General features: G+C 42.2%; 1 protein-coding gene across 2 annotated transcripts in view; it reads left to right on the top strand.

The window, feature by feature from the left end:
• Scai (suppressor of cancer cell invasion) overlaps positions 1–15,544 on the top strand; it is a 113,181-nt gene that overhangs the window by 62,643 nt on the left and 34,994 nt on the right. For both annotated transcript variants that reach the window (XR_003843451.1, XM_021193033.1), the window contains exons 5-6: positions 519–605; positions 2,407–2,505. Coding sequence is in view for 1 of the 2 variants with exons in the window: in XM_021193033.1 (XP_021048692.1) it covers positions 519–605; positions 2,407–2,505 (186 nt within the window). In the remaining variant the exon portion in view is untranslated. The remainder of the gene's footprint in view (positions 1–518; positions 606–2,406; positions 2,506–15,544) is intronic.

Raw genomic sequence — 15,544 nt, 5'->3', positions numbered from 1 at the left:
AAAGTGAGTTCCAGGACAGCCAGGGCTATACAGACAAACCCTGTCTCGAACCCGCCCCCCCCCCCCAAAAAAAAAAAAAGAGGTAGAAATAGTGCTTAGGAGTTCATGGTTATCTCACTTGTCATTCAAGTGTGAGACTGTAATCCAATCTAATCCTGTAAAGAGAATGGAAGCAAAGACAGAAGAATCCCTGGCTAGCCTGCATGCGTGGTAATGACCAAGAATGTGAGAAGCAATAACTGACTGCCATACTTGAGCTGTGGCATGCATACATGCACTCACATAATCACATGCTCATGCACACTCATATACACAGATTATATACTTATATATACCTGATGACATGACACAAATCAGTCAAGAGAAACATTTTTTAATGTAGTTGAATGGTTATAATGAAATCTTATAACTCATGATCTTTGTTAATGAGATGATATTTTATCATTGAATTTATAGCTTTGGTTCTTTTTGAAATTTATATTTTGTTATTTCTATTTTTTTGTCTCCTATGTAAACAGACAAGTCTTGGATAATCGGTATGGATTGAAGCGGTGGCAAATAGGGGAAATCGCGTCCAAGATCGGGCAGCTGTATTACCACTATTAGTAAGTGAATTTCATATGGAAAGAAGAATGTGTTTCTCTGGTTAAAACAGAGCATGTTGCAGGGAAGACAGTGAGCTATAGATGCAGTTTTGTTTAGGCTAGATGGATCAAGATGGCGTCATGAAATGGCATTATATAATTTAAGCAGTACTCTTCATATCAGCTGTTCTCTTCAGTAACTTCATTTGATCAGACCTGAGGAGTTTGATTTTGGTTTTTTTTATAAGCAATGAATACTAAATAGATTTACCATTCTTAGGACTTCTCAAGTCTTGATGGTGTGTAGAGACATAAAGCATATATGATGTTCATAGTATTCGTTACACACTCATCCTTGTTGACTATGTTTGAGAGGTTAAGTGAGGTAAATTGATAGTTGTTTGCATCTTAAAATAGTAACATCTGAGACTGGAGAGATAGCTCAGCGGTTAAGCGCACTGGCTGCTCCTTCTGAGATCCTGAGTTCAATTCCCAGCAGCCACATGGTGTCTCACAACCATCTGTAATGGGATCTGGTGCCCTCTTCTGGTGTGTCTGAAGACAGCGACAGTGTACTCAGATACATAAAACTTTAGCCTTTTGTAATTTAAAAGGTAAGAAAAGAAAAACCCACAAAGCCCTTGATTGTGGCACACACCTTTGATCCCAGCACTCAGAAGGCAGAGGTAGGAAGAATCTCTAAGTTCAAGGCCTGCCTGGTCTACATACAGAGTGAGTTCCAGGACAGTCAGTGCTAAACAGAGAAGCCCTGTCTCAAAAAACCAAAGCAAGCCAAACAAAAGGTAAGAAAAGTCATCATCTTCCCAGTGTGGGCATGCCTCTTAGAATGCCACTGCTGTTTTCCCTCGTGTTGCCAGAAGAGGATCTTCAAAACTCCTCATTACAGTGCTTAGAATAAGTGATTTTTGAAGTACTCATCCCTAGAGAAGACATGTATATCATCCTGCCCAAGCTTAGAGAACAGTAATTATGAAAGTACAGATAGAGACAAGGGCTGAGAAGTACCAATCATTGTAATCATGTATCCTCAGCAGCTACAGATGTCTGCATTGGGTATCCACTAAAAAGGGATCGTTAACAGCCAGGCCTTGATGGAAGAGGAGTCAGGGAACTCTACTGATAGATTCAGAGAAAGGTTGTGTTTCTGTAGTTGTGTACCCACTGTTGACCTCACAAGGCTCCATAGATAATCCCAAGCCAATGGTTGCATAAATGGCCCTGGTTAAGCTAAATGAGACATACAACAAAACATGTCATGAATCTGGAAAAGGGACAGGAAGAAAGAAGACTTGATAGGCGTAGAAAGATGAGAGAGAGGAGAGAGTAACCAGAAGGGTTGGTGGGTGGATGGGTGTGCATAAAATTTGTCAGGGCACTAAATAAACTTTTTAAAGTAAATTATTTTTCAAAGTCTCTTATTAAACTAGACACGTTAAACAGACATTATAGCTCATTTGCATCCCCCAAAGAGTAGTATAGTTTAGTAAGGAGGGGAAAACTAAAGAAATGGACCGAAGATCAAGTGACAGTGGGTTAGGTGAGTCCTGGAAGCAGGCATACTGGAGTAGAATCCTGTCCCTTTTACAGTGAGAGTGATGTGTACTTTGGTTGGAACAGCACGGAAGAACTGTATTGCTGCTGTTACCAGACAATTGAAAGGTAACATGGTTGATCCCTTGCTGACTCAGAGTTAAGGCAGTCATTCCCATCCCCCTGTGCAGAGTAGGGCAATATAGAACAAGTGTTTTCATGAGCATTACACCCAGTTTGCATCTTACTTAAAAAATTTTTTTTCTTATAGTTTACGAACTTCTGAGACCAGTTATCTGAATGAGGCTTTCTCCTTCTACTCTGCAATCAGACAGAGGTCATACTACTCTCAAGTCAATAAAGAGGACAGGTATGTGTCAGCTTTGCTTTCAGAAGGATGACAAGACATTCAGCATTTTAGATCATGTGGAAATGGTGCAAAAACCATACATTTCCTTTTCCTTTTATTACTCTGTACGTGTGTGTGTGTGTGTGTGTGTGTGTGTGTGTCTCCATGCTCCCATTGCAAATGTCACCGTGTTTGAAGAAAGGTCAGAGGACAACTTTTAAGAGTCATCCTCTACTTTAGCCACATAGATTCTGAGAATCCTTCTCAGGCCATCATACAAGTGCCTTTATCCATTGAGCCATCTTGTCATAGAGGGTCATATATCTGTGATAGATATAGGTTATACAGGCTTCATAGGGAAGAAAGGACTCTAAAGCTAGGCTTCACTAATGTCTTTGTCCTCTCTAGACCACATAGTTGTCAGAGAAAAGACTACTACCGTTCTTTGAATTTTCTGTTTTAAGTTTACTATGTAAGATGCAGTGGCAAACACTCTTAGCTCCAGCACTTCAGAGACAGGTGGAGCTGTGTTGGATGTTAGCTAGGGCCACAAAGTGATACTGTCAGTCCAAAAAGACAAAAGCACAATGCTGCTTGGTCACCGTGCCCAGCTGAGTGCCACTGTTTGCTTATGGAGTCTGGTGGGATTCAGGGGTTCCCAATAGATGTCTTATACATGACACCTTGACAAAGGCTTGGGAAAGAGGGAATCCTATTTTTAATAATACAGCATAATGGTCTCTGCCTTCAAAGTGGAGTCAGACAGTTTCTCCCTTGACTTAAGTGTTCCTATCAAATCTTTGATAAGATGTTTTAATAATGTCATCTAGTGACGATGATTTTAGAATTGTTTATCTGATGGGCAGTGAAATTAATAACACATTGGAGGCTACAGGGCCCGATGATGATAACCAGTAAAAACAATGTTAAAGGACCAATGATGGGAGCGGGGGGAGCCATCGTAGCCATATTGGACAGTCAAAAATTTGTTGGAGAGATTTTGTTTATTTCTCTATGTAGATCATGAATTTGGTTGTCAATGGCATGTGAGAAATCAGAGATATTAAACAGCACATTCCAGTAAATTGTTGACAGCCAAGATTATGTTTGAATAATAGTCTATAGTAGCTCTGTTTTTTAGAAGTTATTTTCAGTTCTCCCATTTCTCAATTAATTTCAGCTAATATTTTTCTGTAATATTAGTAGTTTTTTTAAAAATCAGGCTAGTTTAGAAATCTCTCTTTGTAGTCAACAAGTCCTGGGACAGGTAACAGAAAGGCAGTGGTAACTCAGCAACTAGTAGGATCTGATAGATGTAAGGACCATGGCAGTTCTCAGGAAGAGCTCCTGTTTTCTCTTAACCAGTTGTAGTGATTTGCTGAGTAAAATAGGTGTAACTCATCCTATCCCACATAAACTGTTACACCCTGCAGGGAGTACAGAATAAGTATTATTTTCCTAGACAGAAAGTCTAGGAAATCATTTACCAAGAGGGAGGGAGGTATGATGAGGAGACTTACAAAAAGCAAGGACATTAGTGTAATCAAAGCATGGACAGTGGAGGAAAAGGACATTATCAACAGGAAAATCAGCCATCGCTTTTAAAACATCAGTGGGTGTTCCATTTCATCCCTCATTTTCATTGTATAATCTTCATATGAAAATCTCCATACGGATTTCTTTTTAAGAGACTGGGAATGGAGGGATTTCTTCTTACACAGGAGTATTCTCATTGCCTTTTTAGTGCTAGATGGGCCCAGAATTATACTCCATATTGTTAGATACAGACAGAGTTTCTCTGGGGATCCTTCCTCTTCCTATTTTAGTACATCTGTAATTTCCATTAAGTCTGTACTATTACCTTGGGATTGGTCAGATTAATCCATCTCAAGCATCTCCATTTATCTAGCTAAAGACCATTTGTTCCCACCCCGCTTTTTTTTTTTTTTTTTTGGTCCTAGCCTTGGGCCCTGGTGGGTGGATAAAAGCAACCTTTTGCAGGCAAGACAATGTCAGGGTGTTTCCTCTGATAGGAGTGCCTTTGATTCCCTCTGTCAAGATGCGTTTAGGTTCTGTTTGCATACAAAACAGTAAAACTGTTAGCCACAGGGTAGTCATGGTGGGGTTTCCAGCAGCAATGATACAGTGTTTAAAGTTACAATGCACAGTCAAACCTTAGAAAGTTTGTTTTTTAGCAGTCCTTTTCCAGTCACTTGCTACTTTTCAGAGTTGGGCTCCTCTTCTGTGGGTTCCTTGGGTACATTCTTGAGGTACAAGTGATGAAGCCAGGCAGGAATACTAGTAAGGTTAACAGCAGTAGGTCTCCAGAGAATCATGGTGTAAAGTCCTTTCCATTAGGTTGATGCAGATCAGTTTGAAGTAGCAGATTGATGCAGCCTCCTCAGGTGGAATGGGTGATCTGCAGGGCAGTACCCAATGAATTGAGCAGGCTAAACTTCAGGGAAAATGTTACCCAGGGTTAATTGCAATCCTTTTAAAGACTCTGAGATTGGAGTAGGGCAATCTGATAACAATCTAGCATGTACCCAAGGGATCATGGGAAGTGATCGCCCATAAACTATCTCATATGTGGTGAACTTTTCTCATTAGGGGGTCCATAGGAAACTGAGAAGAGGTAAGGTAAAAGGTCAACTAGATGGTAACCCAGTTACTATCAGTCTCAAGGGTATATTTAGTTAAAAGTCTCCTTTAAAGTTCTATTCATCCTCTCTGCCTTTGTTGAGCTCTGAAGATCATATATACAATGAAGTTTCCAATTTATGTTAAGAGCCTGAGAGAACAATTGAGATAACTTGGCTGTGAAGGCTGAACCATTATTGGACCCCAGAGAAATGGGGAGGTTAAGTCTGGGAGTAAATTCTACTATTAATTTCTTAGCTACCACTTGGACCATTTCTGCTTGGAATGGAAAAGTTTCTACCCACCCTGTGTTGGTATTCCAGACCAGCAAATATTTATACCATATAGTCCTGGCTTGCCTACAGCGAAGTCCAATTCCAAAATTCACTGTAATTTTGTACCTTGACTCCATTGATCTCGGGAAGCAAGTTCTTTGCATTTACACAGACCAGGTAGCGATCTGAAATGCTTTGACATTTTTCTTACTGTTTAGGTATCCAGACATAGGGGAGATGAGTTCTGAGATCTTCTTAGGTGGTGAGTGCATGGGGCTACGCAAGGCAGGTTAACCCGTTTTGGCCCCAGTGCCTTTGCCATGCAGATTCTTCTGTCAGGCAAGATCCACTATCTGTTGCAGGTCTCCTAAACCCCCAAGTCAGAATATGACTTGATCTCCTCTTCAGACTCAGGAACATCTTTGAGGCAGACTGGAATCTCTGGGACAGCAGATAGTTCCAGGACGGTCTGGGCTTTAGGTTCCCTGAGAGCAGCCTCTTTGGTGACTTGATCTACATGGTTGTTACCTAGAGTTTGGTAGCTTTTGTCTTTGGATATTACAGACAGTTCAGTTGGTAGTCAAATGGCTTCTTGCAACTGGACAATTTCATGTTTATTTTTAATAGTTGCTCCCTCTGAGGTGAGTAAGCCCCTCTTTTTATATGTCTGTCCATGAACATGAATCATATCAAAAGCATCTTGGCTATCTGTGTAGATGTTCACCATTTTTCCTTTAACCCATCTTAAAGCCTGTGTCAGTACAATTATTTCTGCTCTCTGGGCAGATAGGCCCCTGAGCAAGGCATGTGCCCCTGAGCAAGGCTTGCACCCAAATGACCTCCTTCTGGCCTGTGACCACAACTACCTCCACATTATCTTGTTCTTTCTTTCTTTTTTTTTTTTTTTAAAGATTTATTTATTTATTATATGTAAGTACACTGTAGCTGTCTTCAGACACTCCAGAAGAGGGAGTCAGATCTTGTTACAGATGGTTGTGAGCCACCATGTGGTTGCTGGGATTTAAACTCTGGACCTTTGGAAGAGCAGTCGGGTGCTCTTACCCACTGAGCCATCTCACCAGCCCTATCTTGTTCTTTCTTGAGTGAAGCTGCTGCTATCTGTGTAGAGTTCCACATCTCTGGTGGTGAGAGAGAGGACATATGTCAGGTCAGGTCACGTACCTTGAATAATGTCCGGCATCTCCAGGCAGTCGTGGATGGTCTTCTCAGGGTTGTCATCTGGCAGCAGAGTGGTAATAGTAAAAGCTAATGATCTATCAAAGGTCTGTCCTTATCTAAAAGAAGGGCTTGGTATTAAGTCACATGGGCATTTGACATCAACCAGTTAGTGACATCAGCAAAGTTTTCACAGCATGTAAAGCAATTATAGTTAGAGTCTCCCCAAATGTTGAGTTTTCCAGCTTCTTTTACAGGAATTGCAGTGGCTGTCATGGCTCTTAAATAAGGGAGTCATCCAGAGACTATAGGATCCAGTCTCTTTGAGATGTAAGCTGTGGTGGTCCAGATAGGTATGGCCCTGGTAGACTCATGGGTTTGAATGTGCTTAGCCTATAGGGCCACTATTAAGAAATGTGGTCTTGTTGGAGTATGTGTGGCTTATTGGAGGAAATGTGTTACTGTGGGGTGGGCTTTGAGGTCTCATATGCTCAAGCTAGGCATAGTGTGCTGCTGCCTGTGGATCAAGATTAGAACTCTCAGCTCCAGCCAGGTAGTGGTGGCACATGCCTTTAATTCCAGCACTTGGGAGGCAGAGGAAGGCAGATTTCTGAGTTCAAGGCCAGCCTGGTCTACAGAGTGAGTTCCAGGACAACCAGGGCTATACAGGAAAACCCTGTCTTCAAAAAAACATACAATCAAAAAAAGAACTCTCAGCTCCTTCACCAGCACCATATCCGTCCTAACACTGTCAGACAGACTCCTTCTTCCAGGAGGGTGACTGCCCACACACTGCCCTTGTTCCTGCCATGATAACGGACTAAACCTCTGAACCTGTAAGCCATCCCCTATTAATTTTTTTTTTTTTTAATAAGAGTTGCTGTGGTCCTGGTGTCTCTTCACAGCGATACAACCCTAAATAAGAAAGTTACCAACCTTTTCCAGGGACCCAGAGTCTACTGCAGGACTCCCCTGGCATTGCCCTTTCATGAACATAAAGATGAAAGGGCTTGGAGATATCAGAGAGAGTTAAAGTGGGAACCTATGCAAGGGCCTCTTCATGTTCCCAGTCCATTCCAAAGAGGTGTTGTCCCCTGCCAGAGCAGGATTTGGCAAACCCAGGTATCTAACAACTCCCAGGAACTCCCTGACTTGTTTCTTGGTGGTTAGAGTTGGGGTTTGCATTATGGCCACTATGCAAGCCTGGGACAATGGATGCTTACCTTCTCTCAGTTTACAGCCCAGGCAGGTGACCAGAAGTAAGCAAATTTGGGCTTTGCTTTTTGTTTGTTTGTTTGTTTGTTTTTGTTTTAGTTTGGTTTTTGTCTTTTTCCAGAAGCTCAGTAGTCTAACTGGACCAGAGTTTCCAAAAGGCCTCTGGTAGCTCTCAAACTTTCCTCCTCGTTTTTTTAGCAGCCAAAAATAAATCATCCAGGCACTGAAGCAGGGTTACCTCAGGGCATTGACTACAGAAGTGACTTAAGTCCTGCTTGAGTGCTTCATTGAAAATGGGAGAATATTTGAACCCTTTAGGCAGTCTGGTCCAGGTTAGTTATCCTGATATCCCCAGATTAGGGTCAGCTCATTCAAATGCAAAGATAGGCTGACTTAATTTTGATAGAGGAATGGAGAAAAATGCATTTTTTAAATCCAGTACAGTGTAAAATTTATGCTCTTGTGGTAAGCAAAATGTAGGGATTTCTAACAGTTGAGTAAATGGATTATACGTTTGTTCACTTCCCTCAGGTCTTAAACTAGTTTATAATCTTAAATTCCTGGCTTTTGGACAGGTAGTAAGGAGGTATTCCGTGCTGACTGGCAAGAAGTAAGTGTGCCTGCTTCAAGGATGCTCCTGATGTGAGCCTTTTAATCCATTTCCTGGCTTCCAAACTGATGGGGCATTGTTTAACTCAAATGGGCATCACCCTAGGTGTTAATTGCTATATGACGGGTGATACATGTTTTGCCATGCCAGGATTATTCTCTGCTTAAACTGTAGGAATTTTTGGAATCCTACAGTTTAATCCAACTTTTTCCATTCCACTTCCATGGAATCAGTTAGATATTGGTGGAGCAGATATTCCTCACTTATTGGACAGGTTAAAGTCTTAGCAGGGTCTCCCAGTTGCAACTCCTAAGAGTGATGTTTATTTCCTGGAGCTTGTTCAGGAGGAGGTCCTCCTTCTAAGGGAAGGGTCATGCAGAAATAATAAAAGAACGAGTCAGTCACAGACTCTTGTCCCAGCTTAGCAGTCCTGTTGCCCCCTGTACTTCCAGTTTTTGGTTGGCAAAGGGTTTAAGGGGTTCCTATAATACCAAATGGGTAGCCCCTGTGTTTACCAGAAAATTTATGAGTTGGCCCCTGATGGTGAAGGTTACTGTGATAGTTTGTATATGCTCAGCCCAGGAAGTGGCACAATTAGAAAGTGTGGCCCTGTTGGAGTAGATGTGTCACTGTGGGTGTGGGCTAAAAGACCCTCACCCTAGCTGCCTGAAAGTCAGTCTTCCATCAACAGCCTTCAGATGAAGATGTAGAACTCTCAGCTCTGCCTACACCGTGCCTGCCTGGATACTGCCATGCTCCTGCCTTGATGATTATGGACTGAACCTCTGAACCTGTAAGCCAGCCCCAATTAAGTGTTGTCCTTACAAGAGTTGCCTTGGACATAGTGTCTGTTCACAGCAGTAAACCCCTAAGAGAGTTACCATAGGCTCCTGGAGGACTTATTTCGAAGGAGCCTCAGCCTTCTGATCCTCCATAGCTGGGATTGGCTTGGGTTTCTGGGATCCTGCCTGTGTCATGGACATTCATTTTTTTCAGTGACCTATTTCATTGCAGCAGGAGCATTGATCCTTTTATAAAATGTCTCCTCTTTTAATCTTGGGGTGTATGGGCAGAGTTGAAAGTGGCTGATAGTGCAGCCACAGTAGCACACCCCATCTTCTTTATCAGAGTATCTTCTTTGATGTCTCTGTCAAACATCTTCTGGGATCTTCCTTTCTTTTTTTCTTTTTTTTTTTTTTTTTGAAAGAATTTTTTTATTTTATTTCATATATATGAGTACACTGTAGCTGTCTTCAGACATACCAGAAGAGGGCTTTGGATCCCATTACAGATGGTTGTAAACCACTATGCGGTTGCTGGGGATTGAACTCAGGACATGGAAGAGCAGCTAGTGCTCTTCACCTCTGAGCCATCTCTCCAGCCCCTTGTGAGATATTTCTAATAGTTATTTGTCTGGTTTTTTTCTGCAAATCCATCCATCCATCTTTTGTATCTTATCTATGTGGGCTGAGTAAGGAAGTCAGGGTTAATTGCCTTGAGATTTTCCAAGACAGCTTCTTAGTCTAGAGGGGTGTATAACTGATAGGCAGTCGGAAAGCTCAAGGTGACTCATTTACATTCTGTTTTACATCTGTTTCCTCAGGTAGAGTAGTGGGCTTTGGGCTGCCCAGTTCATCCCTTCTAACAGAACCTGGTTATATTCACAGAGTGACCTTTCTCTGTGTTGAAGTTTCATTGGAGTCTCTGTCTTAGGGGCACACAGTCCATTGCCTTTGCCCTCTGGTCACCAGCCACTGAAGTTATTCCAGGAAGTACTTTAGCTGCTTTCATTAGAATTTATTTCCTTTCTTCAGTATTAAAGAAGGCATGGAGAATCTGTTGACAGTCATCCCATGTGAGGAGATGACTGAAAAGGGTAGAATCAATTAGAAAAATTAAGGAATCTAGGTTAGTGGAGAAAGGACATACAGGTAGTGATCGTCAGGAAATGGCTGTAGGGGAGCAAGGCCCAAAGGAGGTATCACCCCAGCACCAGAATTTGAGGAAGGCTCATGAGGGCCATATGGGACCCTCTGATGGGTGTGGGAAAGGGAAAGAGCTGGGAGGTAGAGAGAAGATAGGTGGAGGTAGGAAAGAACTAGAAGGTAAGGTAAGGGTAGACTCAGACACAGACGCAGAGTGAGTCCCTGGTGGTGGATGCTGAGCTGGCCGTGGTGGAGGTTGAGGTGGGGAGGGGAACAGGGGGCTAGGGATGATTATATAAAGGAAGGAAGAATTCCTTTTCCTGTGAGTCCTGCAGAACAGTTTTCAGAGGAGGCTCTTGGGTCTCTGTACAGGCTCTTGAAAGGTCTGTCTGCTGACATTCAGAGCTCGACACCTTGCATGTTTCAGATCAAACAGATCTTCATCCAGGGTGGCCTGTTGGAAGTTGCTTTAGACAAGATGTATCCATTCTATTCTGGGTGGCCAGGCTTGCCAAGGGTGACACATACCACTGTGCAGGCTATCTGAAAATCAAAAGTGCCCTGGGAGGGCCAGTCAACCCTGAATGTGGGCCATTCAGTTCAAGAGGTGACTCTTGGTGATGGGATAGTAATAATTCTTGACTACAGGGAGTAAATTTTTGCTGAATTTTTTTTCTTTTTTTTTTTTTCTTCTGCTTTTGGTTTTGATTTTTCAAGGCAGGGTTTTTCTGTGTAGCCCTGACTGTCTTAGAACACTTTGAAGACTAGACTAACCCCAAACTCACCTGCCTCTCCCTCCAAGTTCTGGGATTAAAGACCCAGCTAAATCTGTCAAAAATGCTTTTTTTAAAAAAAAAAAAATTATTTTATTATTATATCTAAGTACACACTGTTGCTGTCTTCAGACACACCAGAAGAGGGCATCAGATCTCATTGTGGGTGGGTGTGAGCCACCATGTGGTTGCTGGGATTTGAACTCAGGACCTTCGGAAGAGCAGTCAGTGCTCTTAACCACTGAGCCATCGCTCCAGCCCCCCAAGAATTCTTTAGAACACAAGATAGAAGGTTGTTAGGCTTGCTAGTCTTATCACCCATACTGTCTGTTCCAAGTCCAAGATAAACCAATTAACACAGAAAGTACAAATGAAGACAGTAAAAATGAAACCAGGACAAGACTTATAAAAACAAAACATATGAAGACAAGACAAATGGAACATAAAGCCAGACCCTGGACAGGAGAATAGTTGAGTTCCATCAAATTTCCTCCTGTCCCAGATCAAGATCTCCACAGACTAGACAATGACTTACCAGGAAGGCCTCTGTAGAGGTTTGTGGCTCTTATCATCATGGTAGTTCACGCTGATAGTCCAGTTCTAACACTGAAAGCACACCTGGAACCTTGGAACTTGTCAAGGTGTACGCCCCCTGAGGTCAGGCCCCTCAGTCCTGAAGACCCAGAGCAAGGTCCAACTTTGGAATTTGGGTAAGCAGTCTGAATCTCACTGGGGACTCCAGAAAATGTAAATCCTACTGGTTGATGATAAAGACCACTCCCACAGTTTTGAAGCAGGGTTGACTTTTGGGGGAAAGTGAGTACCCAAGAGCAGGCCAGCTTTTGGCTAAAGAGGGAAGCCCAGGGCTCTTTCTTGGCCCCTTTTAAGGAGTAAAATCACAAGTAGTTGCAAAGCAGGTTTACAGAAGAGAGAAGCTGGGACAATAAGGAAATACAGAAAAATCTCAAAAAAAGAAAAAAACCTACCTTGTGATTAGGAGGATCAAAGGGTCAGAGTGCTCAAGGTCATTGGTTGGAATAGGTCAGGCTCTAGGAAACAGTCGTAAAAAAACAGCAACTTGCTCTTACAGTAAATGGAATTTTTTTTTCTTTTTTTTTCTCTTTTTTCTTCTTTTTTCTTTTTTTTTTTTTTAATTTGGAAATGTATTTTTAACAATGCAGCATAATGGCTTCTCTTTCAAACTGGAGTTAGGTACTTTTCTCATTTAGGCAGAAGTGAGGCCTGTCCAGTGAACCTTAAGACCTACATCCAAGGACCTACTTCCTTATGCCTTCCAAAACCACTACTAGCTGGGGACCAAGTATTCAAAATGGGACATGACAGATTCAAATCAGAGTAAGACTCAGATGGCATCTCCCCCCCCAATTATATTTATTCAATTGTTTTGTATATTTACTTAACTAGTCTGTATTTAAATTACTATTCCATTTGTAAGGTCTGTGAAGAAGAGATATTTTTAATCATTGTCTTTTAGTATCATGTTACTGTTTCTTAGTTTTTAGATTTTAAAATTTCATTTTACGTATATGAGTGTATGTGTACCACGTGCATGCTCTGTGCCCAAGGAGGTCAAAAGATGGTGTGTCCCCTAGAACCTAAGTTACGGATTATTGTGAACTATGTGGAACTGGAAGAGAAGCAAGTTCTCTTAACTACTGAGCCATCTCTCCAGTCCCCATCATGGCATTGTTTTGTACACATTGTTTTTAAACAGTAGATGTTTGTTAAATGGGTGTATGAATGAATGAGTGAGTGAATGAATGAGTGATTTGAATATCGAATGATAACTTAATCTGTGTAAAAAATATTTAAAAGACTATCTGGTTTTGGTTTTTTGAGACAGTCTCTTGTATCCCAGGCTGCCCTTGAACTCAGTACTTGAACCCTTATCCTCCTGCCTATCCCTGCTGAGTTATGGAATTACAGGCATGTGCTACTGTGCTGGCTAGTTTTGTATCATCTTGACACAGCTGGAGTTAATCACAGAGAAAGGAGCTTCAGTTGGGGAAATGCCTACATGAGATCCAGCTGTAAGACATTTTCTCAATTAGTGATCCAGTGGGGAGGTCCCCTTGTGGGTGGTGCCATCTCTGGGCTGGTAGTCTTGGTTCTATAAGAGAGCAGGCTGAGCAAGCCTGGGGAAGGAAGCAAACCAGTAAAGAACATCCCTCCATGGCCTCTGCATCAGCTCCTGCTTCTTGACCTGCTTGAGTTCCAGTCCTGACTTCCTTGGTGATGAACAGCAATGTGGAAGTGTAAGCTGAATAAACCCTTTCTTCCCCAACTTGCTTCTTGGTCATGATATTTGTGCAGGAATAGAAACCCTGACTAAGACAGCTACCCTGCCAAGCAAAGGCTGTATGGTTTTATGGGGAATTGTTTTTTCCTTTTCTATTTTGTTTTTATTCAATATTTTCTTTATTTACATTTCAAATGTTATCCCCTTTCCTGGTTTCCCCTCCAAAAACCCCCTATTCCCTCCCCCTCCCCCTGCTCACCAACCCACCCACTCCTGCTTCCTGACCCTGGCATTCCCCTATACTGGGGCATAGAGCCTTCACAGGACCAAGGGCCTCTCCTCCCATTGATGACCGACTAGGCCATCATCTGCTACATATGTGACTGTAGCCATGGGTCCCTCCATGTGTACTCTTTGGTTGGTGGTTTAGTCCCTGGGAGCTCTGGGGCTACTGGTTGGTTCATATTGTTGTTCCTTCTATGGGGCTGCAAACCGCTTCGGCTCCTTGGGACCTTTCTCTAGCTCCTCCATTGGGGACCCTGTGCTCAGTCCAATGGTTGACTGAGAGCATCCACCTCTGTATTTCTCAGGCACTGGTAGAGCCTCTCAGAAGACAGCTATATCAGGCTCCTGTCAGCAAGCCCTTGTTAAGGCATCCACAACAGTGCCTGGGTTTGGTGGTTGTATATGGGATGGATCCCCAGGTGGAACAGTCTCTAGGTGGTCTTTCCTTCAGTCTCTGTTCCACAATTTGTCTCTAACTCCTCCCATGGATATTATGTTTCCCCACACTTTGGTCTTTCTTCTTCTTGAGCTTCATGTGGTCTGTGAATTGGGTATTCTGAGCTCCTGCGCTAATATCCACTTATCAGTGAGTGCATACCATGTGTGTTCTTTTGTGGTTGGGTTACATCACTGGGATATTTTCTAGTTTGCCTAAGAATTTCATGAAGTCATTGTTTTTAATAGCTGCGTAGTACTCCATTTTGTAAATGTACCACATTTTCTGTATCCATTCCTCTGTTGAGGGACATCTGGATTCTTTCCAGCTTCTGGTTATTATAAGACTGCTATGAACATAATGGAGCATGTGCCCTTAGTACATTGTTGCAGCATATTCTGGGTATATGCCCAGGAGTGGTATTCATGGGTCCACAGGTAGTCCTGTGTCCAATTTTCTGAGCAACTGCTAAACTGATTTCTAGAGTGGTTGTACCAGCTTGCAATCCCACCAGCAATGGAGGAGTGTTCCTCTTTCTCCACATCCTCACCAGCATCTACTGTCACCTAAATTTTTGATCTTAGCCATTCTGAATGGTGTGAGGTGGAATCTCAGGGTTCCTTTGATTTGCATTTCCCTGATGACTAAGGATGTTGAACATTTTTTTTTTTAAGATTTATTTATTTATTATATGTAAGTACACTACAGCTGTCTTCAGACACTCTAGAAGAGGGCGTCAGATCTTGTTACAGAAGGTTATGAGCCACCATGTGGTTGCTGGGATTTGAACTCCGGACCTTTGGAAGAGCGGTTGGGTGCTCTTACCCACTGAGCCATCTCACCAGCCCTGAACATTTTTTTTAGGTGCTTCTCAGCCATTTGGTATTCCTCAGTTGAGAATTCTTTGTTTAGCTCTGTACCCCATTTTTTAATAGGGTTATTTGGTTCTCTAGAGTCTAACTTCTTGAGTTCTTTGTATATATTGGATATATTGGATGTAGAGTTGGTAAAGATCTCTTCCCAATCTGTTGGTTGCTGTTTTGTCCTAGTGATAGTGTTCTTCACCTTACAGAACCTTTGCAATTTTATGAGAATCCATTTGTCAATTCTTAATCTTAGAGCATAAGTTATTGGTATTCTGTCCAGGAACTTTTCCCTTGTGCCCATGTGCTCAAAGCTTTTCACCACTTTCTTTTCTGTGGAGCTCCTTGATCTACTTGGACTTGAGCTTTGTACAATTTGTAGAAATTTTTATCACTTTTCTAATAATCATGATGGGTTTTTTTTGTTTTGTTTTTTGGGTTTTTTTTTTGGTTTTTCAAGACAGGGTTTTTCTGTATAGGCCTGGCTGTCCTGGAACTCTCTCTGTAGACTAGGCTGGCCTCGAACTCAGAAATCCACCTGCCTCTGCCTCCCTAGTGCTGAGATTAAAGGCGTGTGCCCAGATTTTTATTTTTTTTTTTTT

This window comes from Mus pahari, chromosome 3 (genome assembly GCF_900095145.1).
Source record: "Mus pahari chromosome 3, PAHARI_EIJ_v1.1, whole genome shotgun sequence".
NCBI classification, from domain to species: domain Eukaryota; kingdom Metazoa; phylum Chordata; class Mammalia; order Rodentia; family Muridae; genus Mus; species Mus pahari.
Note: the sequence above shows the minus strand (reverse complement) of the source record. Positions and strands in the feature narration are given on the sequence as shown.